The 18,333-nt window shown below is 34.1% G+C and overlaps 1 protein-coding gene across 2 annotated transcripts in view; it reads right to left on the bottom strand.

Annotated features, from left to right (window-relative positions):
- Positions 1-5,673, bottom strand: part of LOC126971545 (formin-2-like) — a 38,716-nt gene extending 33,043 nt beyond the window's left edge. Inside the window, exon 1 of one of the 2 annotated variants that reach the window (XM_050817835.1) lies at positions 4,819-5,673. In XM_050817835.1, the coding sequence (XP_050673792.1) occupies positions 4,819-5,557 (739 nt within the window). In that variant the 5' untranslated portion in view covers positions 5,558-5,673. The remainder of the gene's footprint in view (positions 1-4,818) is intronic. The other variant, XM_050817834.1, reaches the window with a different exon arrangement.
- Positions 5,674-18,333: the final 12,660 nt, after the last annotated feature.

The following is an 18,333-nucleotide window of genomic DNA, read 5'->3' as shown; positions in this document are numbered from 1 at the left end:
AGACAAGCCATATGGCTTGTTTATCTAGACTGCGTCCCTTTGCATTTAAACGTCTGCTTTTGTGACAACAACATGTCTTCATCAGAAGACGAGGATATTCTGGCTTTGGTTCAACTTGCTAACATTCAAAGGGTTAGACGTTATTGGGTACATCCGGTATGGCGCAGCAATGAAGAACAGGGATTTTTAAAAATAATAGAAGAGTCGAGAATTTTATAATAGTTTCAATAATTGTATTTAAAACATATTTAACCTAGACGTGAGTGTGCGGGTACGGGTACCCCGTGCTCAAAAACCAAGATACAAACTACCGCCCGCGCACCGCTTTCTGCTGCGTCTTGTCGCCTCGTGTCTTCTGTATGTTTTCGAATAGGGCGCAGTCATCGAAACGTCATGACCGCTTCTCGCTCGCGCCCTGTCTTTTCTGTTTACTTGGTGTCACGACACTTCTATACATTTTGTATGAAAGTTTACTCAAGGGGCACCGCGTCCTGTTCTTACGTCTTTTCTGTGTACCCCGCCCCTAGGAGCACTGAGTGCTTTATTAAGGTGGGTATGGTTATATTACTATGGCTGCCTGGTGCTTTCGGGTTAATTAGGCTGAAGTCGGCTATTGAAGCACGATAAGTTAGAGCTTAATTTACCAGAGTAATTTACATTAACACTATTATAATTATATATGTATATACTAGCTGACCCAGCAAACGTTGTATTGCCATATAAAGTAATTAAAAAAAAATTGGGGTATAAAAAATAGATGCAACCGATTCTCAGACCTGTCAAATATATCGTACAACAATTATTGTATTCGATTGCCATCTTGCAACCCTATAGCGCATTTGTGGATGGAACAGAATAATATAAGAATCGCGATACAAAAATAGTTGTAATCCGTAGAAGGGCCCAAAATTTGTAGTTGTATATATTTTTCAAAGCTGAATCATAAAAAAATAAAAAACCCTGATCATTTAGGGGTATGCAAAATAGATGTTGGCCGATTCACAGACCTACGCGATAAACAAATTGATTTAGCCGTTTCGGAGGAGTTTTGTAACAAACACCGTGTCACGAGAATTATATATATATTGTTATTACTCTATGGATACAGTACAAAAAGAAAGTAGCCTCGCGTTAATGAAGTTTCACGTCCGTCTTTGTTTTTTTATATTAGAGGAGGCCAACGGAATCCCTCGATATAAAGTGAGAAACATCAGTCATCCAGAGATATACCTGATGTTATACCATATGCTGAACTAGAGAATAGAGATGCGTTGCCGGCCTTTCAACTGCGTTGTCTTAGATAATACGTCTAGATAGAGTCTCTTGTTGTTAGACAACCGATACAAACAGGCCATGAATATTAGTTTACAAGCAACGTCATACACTCGCGATTTGTATGACATTTGGTGTCAGTGTGCGTGCATTCCTCAAAATAAAGGTTAGTTCTGAACTCAATAAAGTTCAAAATAAGTCAGTAAAAGACATACGCACTACCATAGTTAGTAAAATTAAAAAAAAAAAACAATTAATAACCCTAGGACCCGGAAGATGCAACAAAATAATAATCTGCAAAAATTTAATCAGCTTATCTATGTAATATATACAATTCTTGTGTCATGGTGTTAAACATTGAACTCCTCCGAAGCAGCTTGACCGATTCTCATGAAATTTTGAGTGGATATTGGAAACATCTGAGAATCGGACAACATCTATTTTTCATCCCCCTAAATGTTAAGGGTGGTCTCCACGAATTTTTTTTAATAATTTTTTTGACATTTTTTTTAAATTTGTTTGATTATGAGTCAACATTAAAAAATACATACAACTTAAAATTTTCACCCATCTACGATCAACACTTTTGTATCGCGATTTTAATATCGGCAATACAACGTTTGCTGGGTATATTTTTTTAGGTCTTCTGTGTTGATTCTTTATTTTGAAAAAAAACCTAGATCAAGTTCCGAATATACTATCTACAGATAAATTACTACCTTTTATTGTCAGTAATTAGCTGTTAATAATCTGAAGCTGTCCCAATATACCCGATAAGTCATTCTTATCGCCTTATATTGGGACGCGTGATTTTCAATTTTCATACAGACTTCTATCGCTGGTAAACTATACGCCATCCCATTGACAGACAGCGAGTAAGTATATGGTGAGTAACCGTCGATAAAATTATAGGGACGGAAAAGTCAACGATAGTTACGATTTTTATCTCAAGTAGGTGATAGACTGAATAAATATGAACGGCCGTTAGTCTAGTTAGTACCTAATTCTTTTACTGGAAGATGAATATACTTTTACAACATAATCCCAGAAAATGTACGAAACAATTATTTAACACGAATCCTTAAAAAATGTTATGTTGTTTATTGTAACATCTCAGGTTGTGGCTTCATCTACAGGATCTACTTTGCAGTTGATAACCTGCTCAACCCCAATATTTGCATATTAGCAAATTGACTGGAGATGTCGCTCTTGCAAATCTAAACAATTTGTCATGTTTTAAAGTGATAACCCTCACTTCAGTTGGAAAGAGCGCTCGCACGGATCACGAGAGGTCGCGGGTTCTAGTCTCGCATCGTTCATAAAATTGTTTTCAAATTTTATTTGCGTGATTTTTGTAACATAATTTTCTTTTGAAATTTTTTAATATAGAGCGACTATCCTCAAGCTATTTAATTAATAAATTTTATTGATATATGAAATTTATTTAAAATAAAAGGTGTATCCTGAGTATCTTGCGCCCGTTCTCAAATAATAAGTGATTAAAAATATTATATTACTAGCTGACCCGACAGACGTTGTTCTGTATATAATAAATAAAATAATGTTTTATATGAATTTGTCAATAATATATCATAACATCAAAAATTACTTCGTAAAATATGCACCCTGCTCTCGTAATGAAATTGTTTCACAGCAGAACTGTCAAACCGTGCGTGAATAAATTCTCTCATAGAAATTATGTATATATATAAGACTAGAATAACCATTAAGGTTCTCTTTTAATTCATGAATGAATTTATGAAACCTTCAAATGTATATCTTCTATCTATATATATAAAAATGAATTGCTGTTCGTTAGTCTCGGTAAAACTCGAGAACGGCTGGACCGATTTGGCTAATTTTGGTCTTGAATAATTTGTGGAAGTTCAGAGAAGGTTTAAAAGGCGAATAAATAGGAAAATGCTCGGAATTAAATAAAAACAACAAATTTGTTTTTCCTTTGATGTGTCCATACATAATTTCTATGAGAGAATTTAGTGACGCACGGTTTGACAGTTCTGCTGTGAAACAATTTCATTACGACAGCAGGGTGCATGTTTTACGAAGAAATTCTTGATGTTATGATAAAATCATAATGATTTTATTGACAAATTCATATAAAAACATTATTTTATTTATTATATAGAGAACAACGTCTGTCGGGTCAACTAGTACTTAATAAGTTATACACAGCGTCTTGCCCCTAACAAAGTTCTAAATAATAAAAATGTTTGGTCGGAAATTAAAAAACTTCGACATTTGACAATAGCGCTGATACGTAATCCAATCGAATTTTTTCTGTGGATTGAACGTACGGGTCACCTCATTTTAAGTAAATATAACGTTAAGCTAGTTAAGTTAGTCAAATTAAATCAAATCAAAGCTTAACTAAATAAAAAAAATATAAGCTACATTAATTCAAAGTAACCTACTATGCAATGTTTGTTTTAGAATGATTTTACGTTAACCTGTTCCCATGTTTTATTCTTGTTTGATAAAACTTATAATAAAACTAGCTGACCCGACAGACGTGGTTCTGTAGATAATAAAAAACATACTGTTTTATAGGAGTTTGCCAATAATATTTCAAAACATCAAGAATTATTTCGTTAAAAATGCTCCCTGTTGTTATAATGAAATTGTTTCACAGCGGAACTGTCAAACCGTGCGTCACTAAATTCTCTCATAGAAAATATGTCCATACAAAACAAACATTGAAAATAAAAATATATAATATAGGTCCCAAATCGAAATAAAACTATCCTATCTCTCAAGTTGGACTAAACTGCACTCGATGAAATAATCCCCATTAAAATGCGTTCATTAGTTTAGGAGTCCATCGCGGACAAACAACGTGTCACGTAATTTATATATATTAAAACAATCATTAGCGAACCAAATAAAAAAAAATTGCCGTCGTCTGCATTTTCCTGCAACACCAGAGGAATCACAGGAGGGTAACCGGCTTTTTAAAAAGGTGTACGCGCGTTTTGTTGTTACGCATTTACCATTAAGAAAAATATATCCAAAATGATGAAGCATTTTTAGAAGGAAAATCATCATTACAATCACACAGCGTAACTATAGTATGTATTTGCAAACTGCAAGCATTTGTTTTGCGACGCAAGTGCTTATAGAGTGGAACCATAATAATATGTTATTGTCGACGACACGAATAACCGATAAACCTCAAACAAGTTCTTTTAAGTTTAATTTGTAGCAATCTTTTAACAAAGCAATGGTTTATAACTTTATACACTGAGCGACCACCAACATTGACTATAAAGCCATTTTTTATTTGAGCTAGTGTATCTTTGAGTATGTAAATGAGAATATATTATACTGAAAGAACTAACAATATTTACATATATACTAATAGTAGCAATGAAAGTTTAAATAGAAATATATTTAGCAAGCCGCGTATTATTATATGTATCAGATCACAGTGTGAACATCACAGCGATGTTTCAGTTCTTTACATTTGAATTGGGGCAGTGATATCACGAATGCATATTGGTAATTAAATTAATATTATTGAAGTATTACCGTTTCCATCTATAATGGCGAGAGAGGTTTGAGCCGCTACTCGAGGCAACTCAACCTTCCTGTGCTTCGACACAGTAAATGTGTTTTTGGGTCTGTCGTCTGGATATTCATGATTAAAATCCACTGTACGCTCGTCTCCCGCATCATCGTGTGATTTCACGAAAATACCACCCATGTTATTCTCATCCCTGTCACTTGTGTCATCGGAAATGTCACTTTTTTCTTTTTCTAAACGCGGCGATTCTTCGTGTGGCATGTCGAGTGAGACATCTGTTTGTGGTGTGAGCGTGAGTACTCCGTGGGTACTGTCACTTTCCGCGGAGTAGTAGCACTGGTTGAGCTCGATAGCGGCCAGCGGCGTGAGAGGATCCGTGAACACTGAGTCGGGTGACTCGTCCGCGGGTGAAGGTTGCGGCAGGCAAGGTGCGGAGTGGTCGCGGGTCGGTGACCGCAACCCGCACCTGGTCACCGTTACTGACTGCACACTCCTCGTTTCCACATCGACCCCGCTCTCCTCTCTCACGCACTCGACCGTATCGTTATCGGAAGCCTCAATCGCTTCATTGTTATCTGATTCGGATTTATCGAACTCCCTATCTCGTTTTGCGTTGCTCTTTTTACGGCCGTGTTTTTTATCTTTCCCGGACGATTTTCTGTTTAGATTTCTTATAAAGTTTCGACTTCTAGTCGGTGATTTTCCTGCCTTGTGCGCTTTTTCGCCTGTTGGCGTATTACCCATCTTGATATATTTATAATTATATTCTATATTAACCCTAGATTAAACTATCTTATGGCACTGTAAATGGGGCGTAAAACTTATCACTTATCCTCTAAACTAATATATCCATAAATTACTCCTTACGCTTGTGCCTAACATCTCTCTATTCGAAGTAAACTCCATTCGCGACTGCGCGTTGAAATTACAAAAAATCAATAGTTGGCTGTTTTTGCAAATTGCAACAATATTTAATGATTAACACATATTACATATAGATTCTAATGAGCTGTTTGAATTATTATAGAATTACATTATTTGTAAAATGTATATTTTGAAGTTTGAGTGATGGCAATATTGCCTCTACTTTAACTCTTACAAAAACTCGTTGTTTAATAGAGTTTCTCAAGTTTATAGGACCTTTTTGGGAATTGTATAGATGGCGCTTTTACGCAAAATAGATTTTAAAAAGGTTCACTAACATAGAAGGAAATACTACATTAAATTTTGTAAAACGAAAATGAATACGTCAGTATTACTTATTTTACTACTTTATTTTGGTGATTTTTTTAGATATTTATAACCTAAAATGAAATGTCGGAAAATAAAGTGTAAGCTTATTAAATTAACGAAGGCAAGTAATTTTTTGAGTAAAAACCATATTTTAAAGTAGGAATGTTTCTAGCACTCTTTGAATTTACAGTCAATTCAAATGGGAAAGATGAAAGAAAAATGTGGTTTACCATTCGCTAAAAAGCGAAGTGTGTGGAATGGGGATTTTATCTTTTTAGATAAAAATATGTTACATCGCCATCCCAAAAATTGACAGATAACATGTAATAACAGATAAAATGTATAGTTTTAATTGGAAAAAGCTATATGCGGTGTTCCGCTTCGGTTTTCCGTACAATTAATCTTTTTCTTTCTTGAAAACCTTTCACGAATTTTAGAACGTATATTTAGAAAAATGGTGGACAGTGGACACCCTTTCTCGAATTTTGCGCTTAGTAGGACATTTGGCAATCCACTTTTATTTAGCTATATAATGGATGGATTGGATGTATACAACCTTAGATTAAGGCCTCCGCTGCGCTCCAACTAGATACCGCATCCGTAGTCGCAAAGTGCGGCAGCTAATAGTACTAATACTACGCTAAGGGGGCGTACTCGAGCCAGTCTCGATTTGAGCCAGGCTCAGTAAGCCGAAATACAGGTTGCTCCTAGTTCAACTCCAGCTGCTAAAACTTTTATGTACATTGCATTTATTTGTTTATTTATTAGATTAAGTACTTTTTGTGAAACAAATAAATTATTATTATATGTTTTCAAATTAAATCAAATCAAATCAAACTCAATTTATTTATGTAGGTCACGGAAATGACTCTTATGAATGCCTTAAAAAATTTTTCTTACTGAATTTCGTTTACTTCGTAAAGGGTTGAGCTAAGAACTGAGAAGTGAATTGCCACTCTTTTAAAACATCAATTATTATTCATTATTATTGTTATTTTTACCGTCAAGTCGTAAAAAGTCAGCCACGCTTGGAATTAGCGCCTTAGTATTTTGGATATTAAGCTAAAGAAAATTGACAAGTCACAATTGTTCACGCATTATCGAGTGGTCTTTACGCTTTTATATTCTGAGTCAATTGTCTGGCAAAACTATTGTGCGATATATTTCAATTGAAATGAATTCCATGTGTATTTTCATACACATGATTTAAGTTTTCTTTAGTGTTAATTCCGCCAATATTTGTTTTTAAAACAATTCGACACGTGTTTCGCCTCATGTCTCGTGCCAGATTTTGGCGAGACAACACGTCCTGAGAATGCCTCGTGTAGATTTGTATAATTATGGATTTCCGCAAAGTAACGCCTAATTCAATAAATGTGTATTATCGTTTATTGCCTTTTGACGTACCTACTAACCAGTAAGTGTGAGTTAGCTTTTTTAAGAAAATTTTAAAGATGACTAATTGTGATCTAAAAAATTATCGACCAAATATATCTTGAAAATAAAATAAAAAATAAATAAAGAACTATAAGAAATTATTTTTGAAAACTTGACAAGAGTGTAATTGTAGGTACGGTACAGTTTAGGGTTACCAAATTTTATTAGAAGATTTAAATAGAGTATATCTAATTACAAAGGAGGTACTAGAATAAAGAGTATCATTTATTTTATATTAAAAACGGTTTTGTGCTTTTTGCAGCACATCACAATTTATCATCGTTTTTAAAAGAATTGTATAAAAAAGAGCATATTTTACTTCAAGAGCTAGCTGTAAGTCTCCCAAATATTAATAAATAATAAATAAATATAAAAAAAGAGTACGCCTACATGATATAGTACAATACCCTTTACCGTTTTATCATTTATCATTAGTTATTTTACGCTTGGCAACCCTAGGTACAGTCAACAAAGAAAGCTGCTAAACTCGTACAAAGTAGCACAGTTGTGACTTAAGCATCGTCCGTCGGCAGTAGAGCAGCACTTACTAAGTCAAGGACCACCATAGTTACAAATGATGTCGGCGATAATTACCAAATACAATGTAGTAAAAATTCAAGCTAGCGAAACTCTCTAAGCAAAAAGCGATTCACTCGATTGTATGAATCGTGCAGTCATTGATAGATTGACAGATGACGGATATAATCTTGTAAAAATCCACTGCGTTATAAGCAACTGTTCGCTTTCAAATTAAGCCGGATTATACTTCGTGGCCACTCGCGATACAGTAATTACTATTATTTCAAACTTGTGTCGAATTACTCACGTTTCATACTAAATTTAATTTCAATTTTTACTTAGGCAGCCCCGCCTCTTATTACGTAGTATTTACATCGTCTTTGTAAAAAAATTACAAATGAGCAAACGAGCAGATCTGTGATAGCCAATGACATTCTTTAAGATAACAGTTATTTCTCACAATTTCACATTTGTTTTAAATTAATATTAAATTATAAAATGGAGTGAGGTGTTGAAATTTTTAAATCAAATCAAATCAAAACGTTTATTTAACTCATAACATTGATTAACTGCGGCTTAAGTTCAGTCATACACTTAATTTCATATAAGTAAATAAATAATATCAAACAGATAAACTTAAAATCAAACAAATCAAATAAGTAATATAAATAACATCAAACAATTAAAATCACATAAAACAAATCACACTTAAGTAGAGCAATTCAATTCCATTTAAATTAAATGCATCAAACTTATTTTATTTTATAAGAAAACTTACAGCTTTATAGAAGAAATTAGTAAATAAATACAGAAGGAGAATACAAGTTTTCACAGATAGAAAAGAAACAACATGCTACAACTGGGACAAGGAAAAATAATAAGATATACAGCGAAAAAGAAAAAAGAATAAATAGATGAAAAAGCTATACGAGGGGTAGAACAAAGGAAATTCGAAAAGTGGCCAACGAGTTTCTTAACGAGGTTAAGGAGTTATTTATAAGCGTTATAGAATTCGTTCCAAAAGGTCCAAATTATTATTTATCTACACCCGTGCTTTAAATCCTCTATTAAAGATTCTAAAACAGTTAACTTATTGCCAACAAGAAAACACCGAATGTCCTAATATCCATTACATCATCCAAACGAGCGTTGTAATGTTATACTGAATTTCATAACAACACTCCTTTGTTTTTTTCGATTCCTTCATGTGCAAAGAGTTTCAACAGACAGCCACATTCTTATTGCTCGATGCGTGGTATCCGTATGACTTTCAAAAAAAGGATATTTTCGTATACGCGCGTTCCACACCACCAGAACCTCGCGCGCCGTAAAAAAAGTAGGTTATTCGAATCCCCTCCATTTTTCTTCGATATTTTTATTGTTTTGTTTACAAAAAATGAGCGATTCAAGTTTTGACAGCACACCACCAGATATTTTAAACGCTGCAAAAGAGCATAATATTCAAGTGAATTTTAATAATTTCACTATACAAAATGAAAATTACTACTTAAATAAATGTTTTTTTTCATTAATACTTAGTTTATTTGTATATAAGCGCCGTGCCCATTACAAAGCAGTACCGCTCAGGATTCTTGAAAACCCCCAAAAATTCTGAGCGGCACTACAATAATTGCTATCGTCACCTTGAGACATAAGATGTTAAGTCTCATTTGCCCAGTATTTAGACTATCTACGGCGCCCTTCACACCGAAACACAGTAATGCTCACACATTACTGCCTCATGTCAGAAATAGAAATAGGCGAATATGTCTAGCAGCAGAATGCTTTATCTAGGCGTGATAAATAATAATAATAATAACTATATTTTCTCACCAACAACCAAAACTTAAAAAATACAGGGGATACAAAAGTTTTGGTCGTGGATCGCGGGTGCCTGTGGTAGGTAATAAAATACCTGTATTACTGTTCACCAGGATTCCACTTTTACACAGTGACTAGAAAGTTCTAAAAATCAAAGGATAGAGGTAAATGTGTGTGTGTATGCATGAGAGAGAGAGAGGGTGTATGTGTGTGAGTGTGTGTGTGACATATAAATTATCTAAGATGTAGTTGTATTTATAGACTAAACTAACCTTAAGCAATTTTCTCCCGTACCACTTCTATCAAGAACTTATAACTCCATCTGTGGTGAAGTAGATATTTTTAAAGATTCTTTACCTGCGTTTAAAAACATATTACGAGATTGTTAGGCGCCAAATGATTGATGTTCTTCTTCCTTTTTTCTTCTTTTCAAATTCGCATTATGTTGATTTTATAATTTTTGTTTTATTTTATATAATTGTTTTCTTGGTGTCACGGAAGCAAAGACTGTGCATGTTGTGACACCTTAATTTGTTGTACATTCAAATCATTATTTGTTAATATTTAATATATTTTAAGCGTATTAGAACGTAACAACTACTGGTTGTCCTATAAATAAATAAATAAGTAAATAAATAAATAAATAGATAGATAAATAAATAAACAAATAAATAAATAAATAGACTGATATTTAAGTATGAATGTGACAAATGTTTTCTATATCACCACAAAAAAATTATCTTAAAACAAGTAATCGAATATTGATATTTCGAAGAATCTTAATATCAGACTACTCCTTTTGAAAACTGTGTAACGTAGGTGTTCTTTGTTCGTTGTAAATTCCAAAGTGAATTGAAAAATATTTATGAAATATTCGCTACGAAATTACGCAACACAGGAACTGGACAATGGACACATTCAGTCTGAGTTAAAAACATTTCGGAGAGAAAGATTTATTATTGCACATTATTTTGTACTGCCCGTGAATTCGTTTTCGATAAATTCTTTGGTAAATCCTGTTAATGTACTCAAAAGATAACCCTTTTCTGTACTTTTGACAAGGAAAGAATTCATTTTTGTATTTATAATTAATGTTATAAATGTGATAATGAATTTTAGGGTGAACCAGTGGGAGGCTACTTTGCACAGGATGACGGCTAGATTATGGGTACGATAACGGCACCTATTTCTGCCGTGAAGCAGTAATTCATTCATTCATTTCAAAAAAGGGGGAGGTTCTCAATTCGTCGGTATGTTCTTTTTTTTTAAATGTTGTTACCTCAAAACTTTCGACTGGGTGAACCGATTTTGATAGTTCTTTTTTATTTGAAAGCTGGTGCTTCCCGTATGGTCCAGATTTGACAATGACATCCATGAGAAAACCATAAAAGTCTTAAATTTGCTATACATATGTATAGCAAAAAGGGCGATAAACTCAATATCGCGCCAACCGATTTCGATGATTCTTTTTTTATTGGAAAGGTATACCTTAAAGATAGTTTTGTGAGAGTTTTAGTTAGGTTCTGATTACGGAATCCATGACAAAGTAACGGAACTCTTCAATTCTTAGGAGCAAATTAACGATACTCGGCCGAATCTTATTTATGCTATCCGGATATTTAAGTCATCTACCATAACATAGTTATGGTCAAGTAATTATTATCGTAGTCGAATATGGTGAACAATGGGACTCCTTAACGACTTATAGTAAGGGTGCGATCTGTGGCAGAATTTTTTAACTTTATGTAATCAAATTTCAAAGCGCTTAAGTTCATTGCTGCATTGAAATATTTAGTATATGTAGAATATTTACATATTTAGGTAAATTGTTTTTAGTGTACTTCTCATCAACCGACTTCTAAAACACTATTCCAAAACAATAGATATAATATGCACTAAAAAGTATAAAAATAATTGCGTACTTTTATACAATCTAATTAATTAATCTAATTCTAGTTACGATTATTGTAATTTTTGGAGTCGGTGTCATCCAAGATAGGTTTGTTACTACTCGTACATACATAGTTATAGATGAGATGTGCTTGAGTCGTGAGGAGGTGAGAGGCGAGAGCTGGTCGCGGCGGAAGTAAGGTGCTTTAACTATCTTTAAAGCTAAATTGTGAATGATTTATTTCTATTAACTAGTAGATCTGACGAGCTTACTTTTTTATTAAACTGAAACGAAATAGAATAAAACGGTATTTAAAAAGAGACGGAATACATTTTAGGCCGTTTTCAATGACGTATCTCTAGTTTAGTGAGGTTTTCGTGGTACTTATTTCATAAAAAATTATGTACATTTTCTGTATTGGCTAATAAATAAAAAAAAAAGTTACGGATATATCACCGTTTAATCAAAAGAGCTTATCTATTATCCATAGTTATGTTCAATATACGGCCGTTTTCAATAACCTAGATAGGTTCCTTAGTTATTGAAACGTAAGTAAGCGTAATAGATTTGTCTACCTCTAGTAAGTTAATTTAAGTATAGATAGGTTTTTGAAAACGGCCGTATAACTATAATGGACATAACTATGGATACCTTCTTAGGTATCCATCCATCTTGTCATCTGAAAACGGCTGATAGTTATAGTCCAATGCTATCTATCGATAGGTTATTGAAATGTACGTAAGTACGTATGTACGAAAAGGAAAGATTTGTCTACATCTAGTAAGTAAAATTAAGGATATTGAACGGCCGTTGGTGGCGGATTACGTAGTGAGATTTCTGGGTAAGTTTGAAGTAGTATGCTGCCGATATTAAACATAATAATATTTGTGCTGCAGAAGAGGTCTATTCGCGCTATTTATAACCTAGGTCCTAAAGAATCAATGAGAGCAAAATCTAAAGAAATTAACATCTTGACTGTTGCTTCTCAAAATATTCTTGATAATGTCTGTACATAGGCACATAATTGAATTTGCTAGAAACTGTCGTAACCATATATGTTATATGAACACCAGAACCAGATATAGACTTATTAAGCCTACTACTCAGCTAAGTCGAGTTAGTAAGTCTTTTGTGGGGCGATGAATATGCTTTTACAACAAGATCCCAGATTATGTTCAAAAAAAAGAATTACGAAATACAAAGGAATTGTTAAAAAACGTTTGTGTGGTAAAGGTTACTATCACATAAATGACTTTCTTAATGATACCATTGATTGGGAATTGAGCGACCTATATTACATAATGATATATTTTTGTATGATTTAACATATTAACCATATTTTTATATAAAAATAAAGAAGTCCTCTGAGTTTGTTGCGCCCATTCTTCTCAGGTCTGAGGCATACCTTTTGGAATGGTTGGTAGTTTTTGACTTTCAATAAGTGATTTTATATTATATTTTGAATAAAAATATTTGTATTTTAATTTGATACTGTGCCTAAGTGGTATCAAATCACCTTTAGTGTCTTCATGTTTAAGTATGATATGCAAATATACGAGTAACCGAACAAGGCTTAGTTGTATCGTCAATTGAGTGCCAGGGGAGATGTCGGTCGTGATAACATAGTTGTTACCCATAAATCGAGGTATAAGCAATACAGATAGTACAGAAACAACTCTGTCTGTGTTATTAAATAAACGCGAACTAAGGTTATTCTAAATTTAACATTTTACAGCCTTACAAATAAACTTGGTATAAAGTTATGACCTGAGAATAAACCAAGAATATGCAATTTTTTTAGCTTTACGGCCGTTTTCAATAACGTATCTCTAGTTACGGATACATTGCTGTCACCGTTAATGACAAGATCTTATCTATCCATAGTTATGTCCAATATAGAAGTCCAATGCTTTATGTCGATAGTTTATTGAAATGTAAGTAAGCGTAAAAAGATAGATTTGTACACCTCTTGTAAGTTGAACTAAGGATAGATAGGTTATTGAAAACGGCCGTATATCGCTGACAACACTGTCAATACAATGATAATTATGAAGTTTTCCTAATGTCAAGAATCCTTGCAAATAAACGCGGATAACGTTATATGTCCGAATAAACCAATCATAAGTATAATGTCTATTTGTAACTTAGAATATTGACTCTATTGTAAACATTTAGCATATTCTTGGTTTATTTTCAGTTATAACATTATACCAAGTTTATTTGTAAAACCGTTTGTATTAATCTTTGTCACTACAGAATTTTAGGCTTGGAGTAACTTTTCAATCCGTTTATCTATAAGGGAAAAGTTTGTACTTATATCTACATATCAATCCTTTTTTATTTTTTATTAATTTCTACTTTAAGCGATGCTTCACTATGACTTATTTCTTATTAAAGTAAGGCCAGGACTCTATCTCCAAGAAACAAACTTCACAGGATCACGCATTGTGCTAATGATAATGCATAAGATGCATTGTCTAATTAGACGAGATGTATTTTCGGGAAATTATCAGCAAATCTTCTTTGTAGTTTGGTAGCGAAATAATTATAGATTATTTTTATTCAAAAGAATCACTTCTTATAGTTTATTCGGATGACAATTCAGGAAAAAAGAGAATATATTCAATAAATACAGTACCAAAGTCACTGATATAGCCTAAATCATTGCGAAACTTAAGTGCCAGTTGGCAGGGCACATAGCTCGATGGACAGATGGCCGGTGGCGCAGAAAAGTCCTCGAATAGTGACCACGTACCAGACGCAGTATTGGAAGGCCCCCGAAAATCTTTTCGGACCATCTGGTCCCCGACGATCTTGACCAGATCTTCGGAATTCGCTGCATTGAAGCTCATTCCACAGCTTCACTATACACATACAATACTCCCATTCTACTATTACAAAAAGATTGAAATATCGTAGACCGAACCAGATCATAGAAGAGAGACAGTTTTTGATTAAATGAGTGTTTTGAAATGAATTTCGTTGCCTACCTACCTCTTTAATAAAATACATTGGTAAATTTTGTAATGAAATGAAATACGAATGACGTAATATATAATAAGGACACGTTTTTTATGTAACCTGAGTTGCCCCGACCGACTAAAATATTTAGAATTTCAGGAAGAAATTTTCGAATAAAGTAATTTCGTAAGAAAGTTAAATAAGTATAACTTAGATTAAGGATTGGTCTCCGCTGCGCTCCAACTAGATACTGTAAGCGTAGTCGCAAAGTGCGGAAACTAATACTACGCCAAAGTGGGCGTACTCGAACAGGGCGAACTCGACAGCGGGACGGACATAGATTATATCCATGGGGTTCCCGTTTGCTACTTTTTGGGTAGAGAGACAGAAATACAGATTCAATTCACAGGATCACTCGCTTATCTGAATATTGTCTGAAAATCTGGGTTTTGTTTTTAAGCCGTTTGGGGTTCTATAGCGAATAAACACATCGATTTATATACATAAAATCTTACATATCGACCTGAAAACAATGCAATGCTGAAGGCAGTTGGGGCACTGTTTTGTTGTTGGTTCATAGAACAGTTCCTTGCATTGTAGAGTCTAGTGTGATATGGAATTTAGCGGCAGGGATCAGGTTCACAGCTCTTCGGAACACACCCCGTGATAGATAGATTAGGTTATTAAGATAGAAAACATACAGGCAATTACTCTCCGAAACGCTGTTGGATCTAGCCGTTTATAGAGTACACGAACCAGGATAATTCGAGTTATAATTAGAATTTTCGAGCAATTCTGTGTTGCTAGTCTTCATTTTTTCTTGACTTTGTCGGAGACGAGTTGTCTTCTCACCACCTGGTGGAAGCGGAAGGAGCGTATTAGGGCTGATCCCTATACTCTAACTTTCATCTCCCATTTCGTTATTGGATTTTTAGGTTTCGTTGATATATCGCTGATGTGCTGCACACCAGCTTTCTATAAATTTTAATTAATGTTTAACTTTGAGACAGTGTGTCAAGTCTCTTAAGCCTCGTAACATCACTAGATACAGCGTCTTTCCAACCGAAACCCACTAACAGCTTTCACATTACTAATTCACGACAGAATAAGCGCGGCTGAAGAACCCAACCAGGCCGGAACCTGTGGAAAGAAACCTCACATTGGTAATTAGCAGCCACAACTTACTTTCCGTACCTATAATAGCCTATTATATAAATTTATTATAAAGTGTTTTTTAAAGTTTGGTGTCGAGATATTTACGCGCCTCAATAGGGCTATTGGAAACCCAAGCGTTGGCAGCTATTTCGGTCAACGGATCCAACGTTCCCCGTAAAGAAAGTTTTAATTTAATACAACCATAATATTGTAAGTATACTATAAGATTTGTTTTGTTTGAATAAAGTATATGTCGCAGAAATATGGTAAAACAGAACTTTTAATCAATTATTTCCTAACATATAATTTTTATTTGATCAAATCACGGAGGATTTTTAAATAACAACAGGATTTTATCATTTCTCTACATTAATCCAGTGATAAGATCATATCACTGCGACATATACACACAAATGTACATAATATTAAGTTTGTCGTTAGCGTAGCAGGCTATGTTTAGAGTTACACTATACACTTAACTAGTTTTGTTTGAAATGTTGATAAGCTTTTGTCATATTTAACGAACACGGCACTGCAGCACATTTCCTTAAGACAATCTAAATTATTGAATAGTAGATAGCTCTAGGACACGGTAGGAATTCCCTTTGCGTGCAGACAACGTCACAAACACAACCATTGTTGTGTTTGTGAGGCAATGAGAGACAGACGAAATACTATTAGTTAAGTAATTCACTTTGTGTAGCGAACATGACGCGGACATCGTCAACTGATTTTTCTTACTGGTGCTAGCTTCAATCATAAAGAATGATTCTATTATACACTAGATTATTATAAGGTTAGTTAAGAACTTTACGTCATTCGAACGGTTGGCTCAGTGGAAGAGCGCTCGCACGGAAGTCGAGAGGTGGTTTGGTCACAGGTTCATAGATTGTTTGTTCAAATTTGATTTGTGTAATTAATTTAACTTAAAGAAATAACAAATTGTTTAGATTTGAAAGAGCGACATTTAAGACAATTTCCTAATATGCAAATATTGGGTTGAGCAGGTTATCAACTGTAAAGTAGGTCCTGTAGATGAAGCCACAACCTGAGAGTTGAACAAAGACATTTCAAATTTAATTTGTGAAGTTAAGAAAACATAAATTTGTAGACGGTTTTTGGGTTCAAAAAGTTCCCACCCAAAGGAAAATTCAGTAACATTTTATAGTTATGATTCGCCCAACGTATGCGGAAAAGTGAGTATTTTAACCGGGCAGTAACAGAATTAAGTATTGTATATTGAAATTTTAAAAATACTACGTGCATTTCATTAATCCATCGTCGCTTTGTTACGGTGTGCAAAACAAGCATCACTTAATATATTATTATTAATAAATAAACAACTATTGGAACGAAGTTCCTTACGGCAGGCTTGGAGGAGATAGGGATTTTGCTGCGGGACAGAACTGAAAATAAATGTGATAGTAAAACCGTAAGAAAAAATCCGTGGAAAAAAGTGCGTGGAAAAGTGCGTGGAATAAAACCGTTAATTGAGACGAGCGCAGGCGCGACAGTCGCATACACAAGCGAGTAGTGTATATATTATCAATATTATTATATTAATATATGATAACGATTATAGCAATATTAGAACGATTTTTTTTTTGCAATTTGTGTCGATTCTACATTAGCCGAAGGAACTTCGTTCCTACCTGGTGTCCAACGACATCACATTATTTTTTTATTAGTTTTATGTTATAGAATGATGTAAAGGTTGGGTTGTGACGGTGATTATTATTCTTATAACGATGAAAAATCTGTAAAATAATCTGGGTTAGGTATAAAAAGGTATTCATTTTTCTGACAGAACTATTACAGCGACACAGAACTACAGAAACTACAGAACTATTAAAAAACAAAAGATTACATTGAAAACTTCAAAAACAAAGCAGTGATAGCACGAAAACATCGTGACATGTACCAAACGGTAATGAAACTCCAAACCGTACTGACGCAACACGACGAGCGCGTGGGGGAACGGGAGGGAGCTTCATGTTCCAGCGTGGTCCAGAGATAGTGTGGCCGTATAAATAGTATATGTACGCACTTAATAAATATAATTGAAAGCGGTCAAGGATTTGCTGTTTTTTGACATAGTATTTATTAATTTTTCTCATAAGAGCGCTTTCGAGAAGACAGTGTCCAATCCAAATCCGATCCGTACCCGTGAAAAACGGTCCGGTATAGTCGTAGAACTATTTCTAACGGTTGACGGAAAGAAATCGGATGACGGAAGCCGGATCTAGTTCGTAAACTACCATAGAAATAGATCTACGACTCCGTCGGACCGTGTTTTCACGTATACGGATCGGATTCGGATCGGACGTAGTGCGAAAGCGCTTTTAACGTAAACTGTTCTCTGAATACGTAAATTGTTATAAGATGTCGCCCTTAACTTGTAATTTCTGATTTATAAAACGGATTTAATTTGAAATTGAAATAAATCAATCACTAAATATTATGATGAGATTACCACATCATCTCAGTGATTATGTCAGTGAAA

This window comes from Leptidea sinapis, chromosome 24 (assembly GCF_905404315.1).
Source record: "Leptidea sinapis chromosome 24, ilLepSina1.1, whole genome shotgun sequence".
In the NCBI taxonomy this organism is placed as follows: Eukaryota; Metazoa; Arthropoda; class Insecta; order Lepidoptera; family Pieridae; genus Leptidea; species Leptidea sinapis.
The sequence above is the reverse complement of the archived record's forward strand: the minus strand, read 5'-3'. Positions and strand labels throughout refer to the sequence as shown.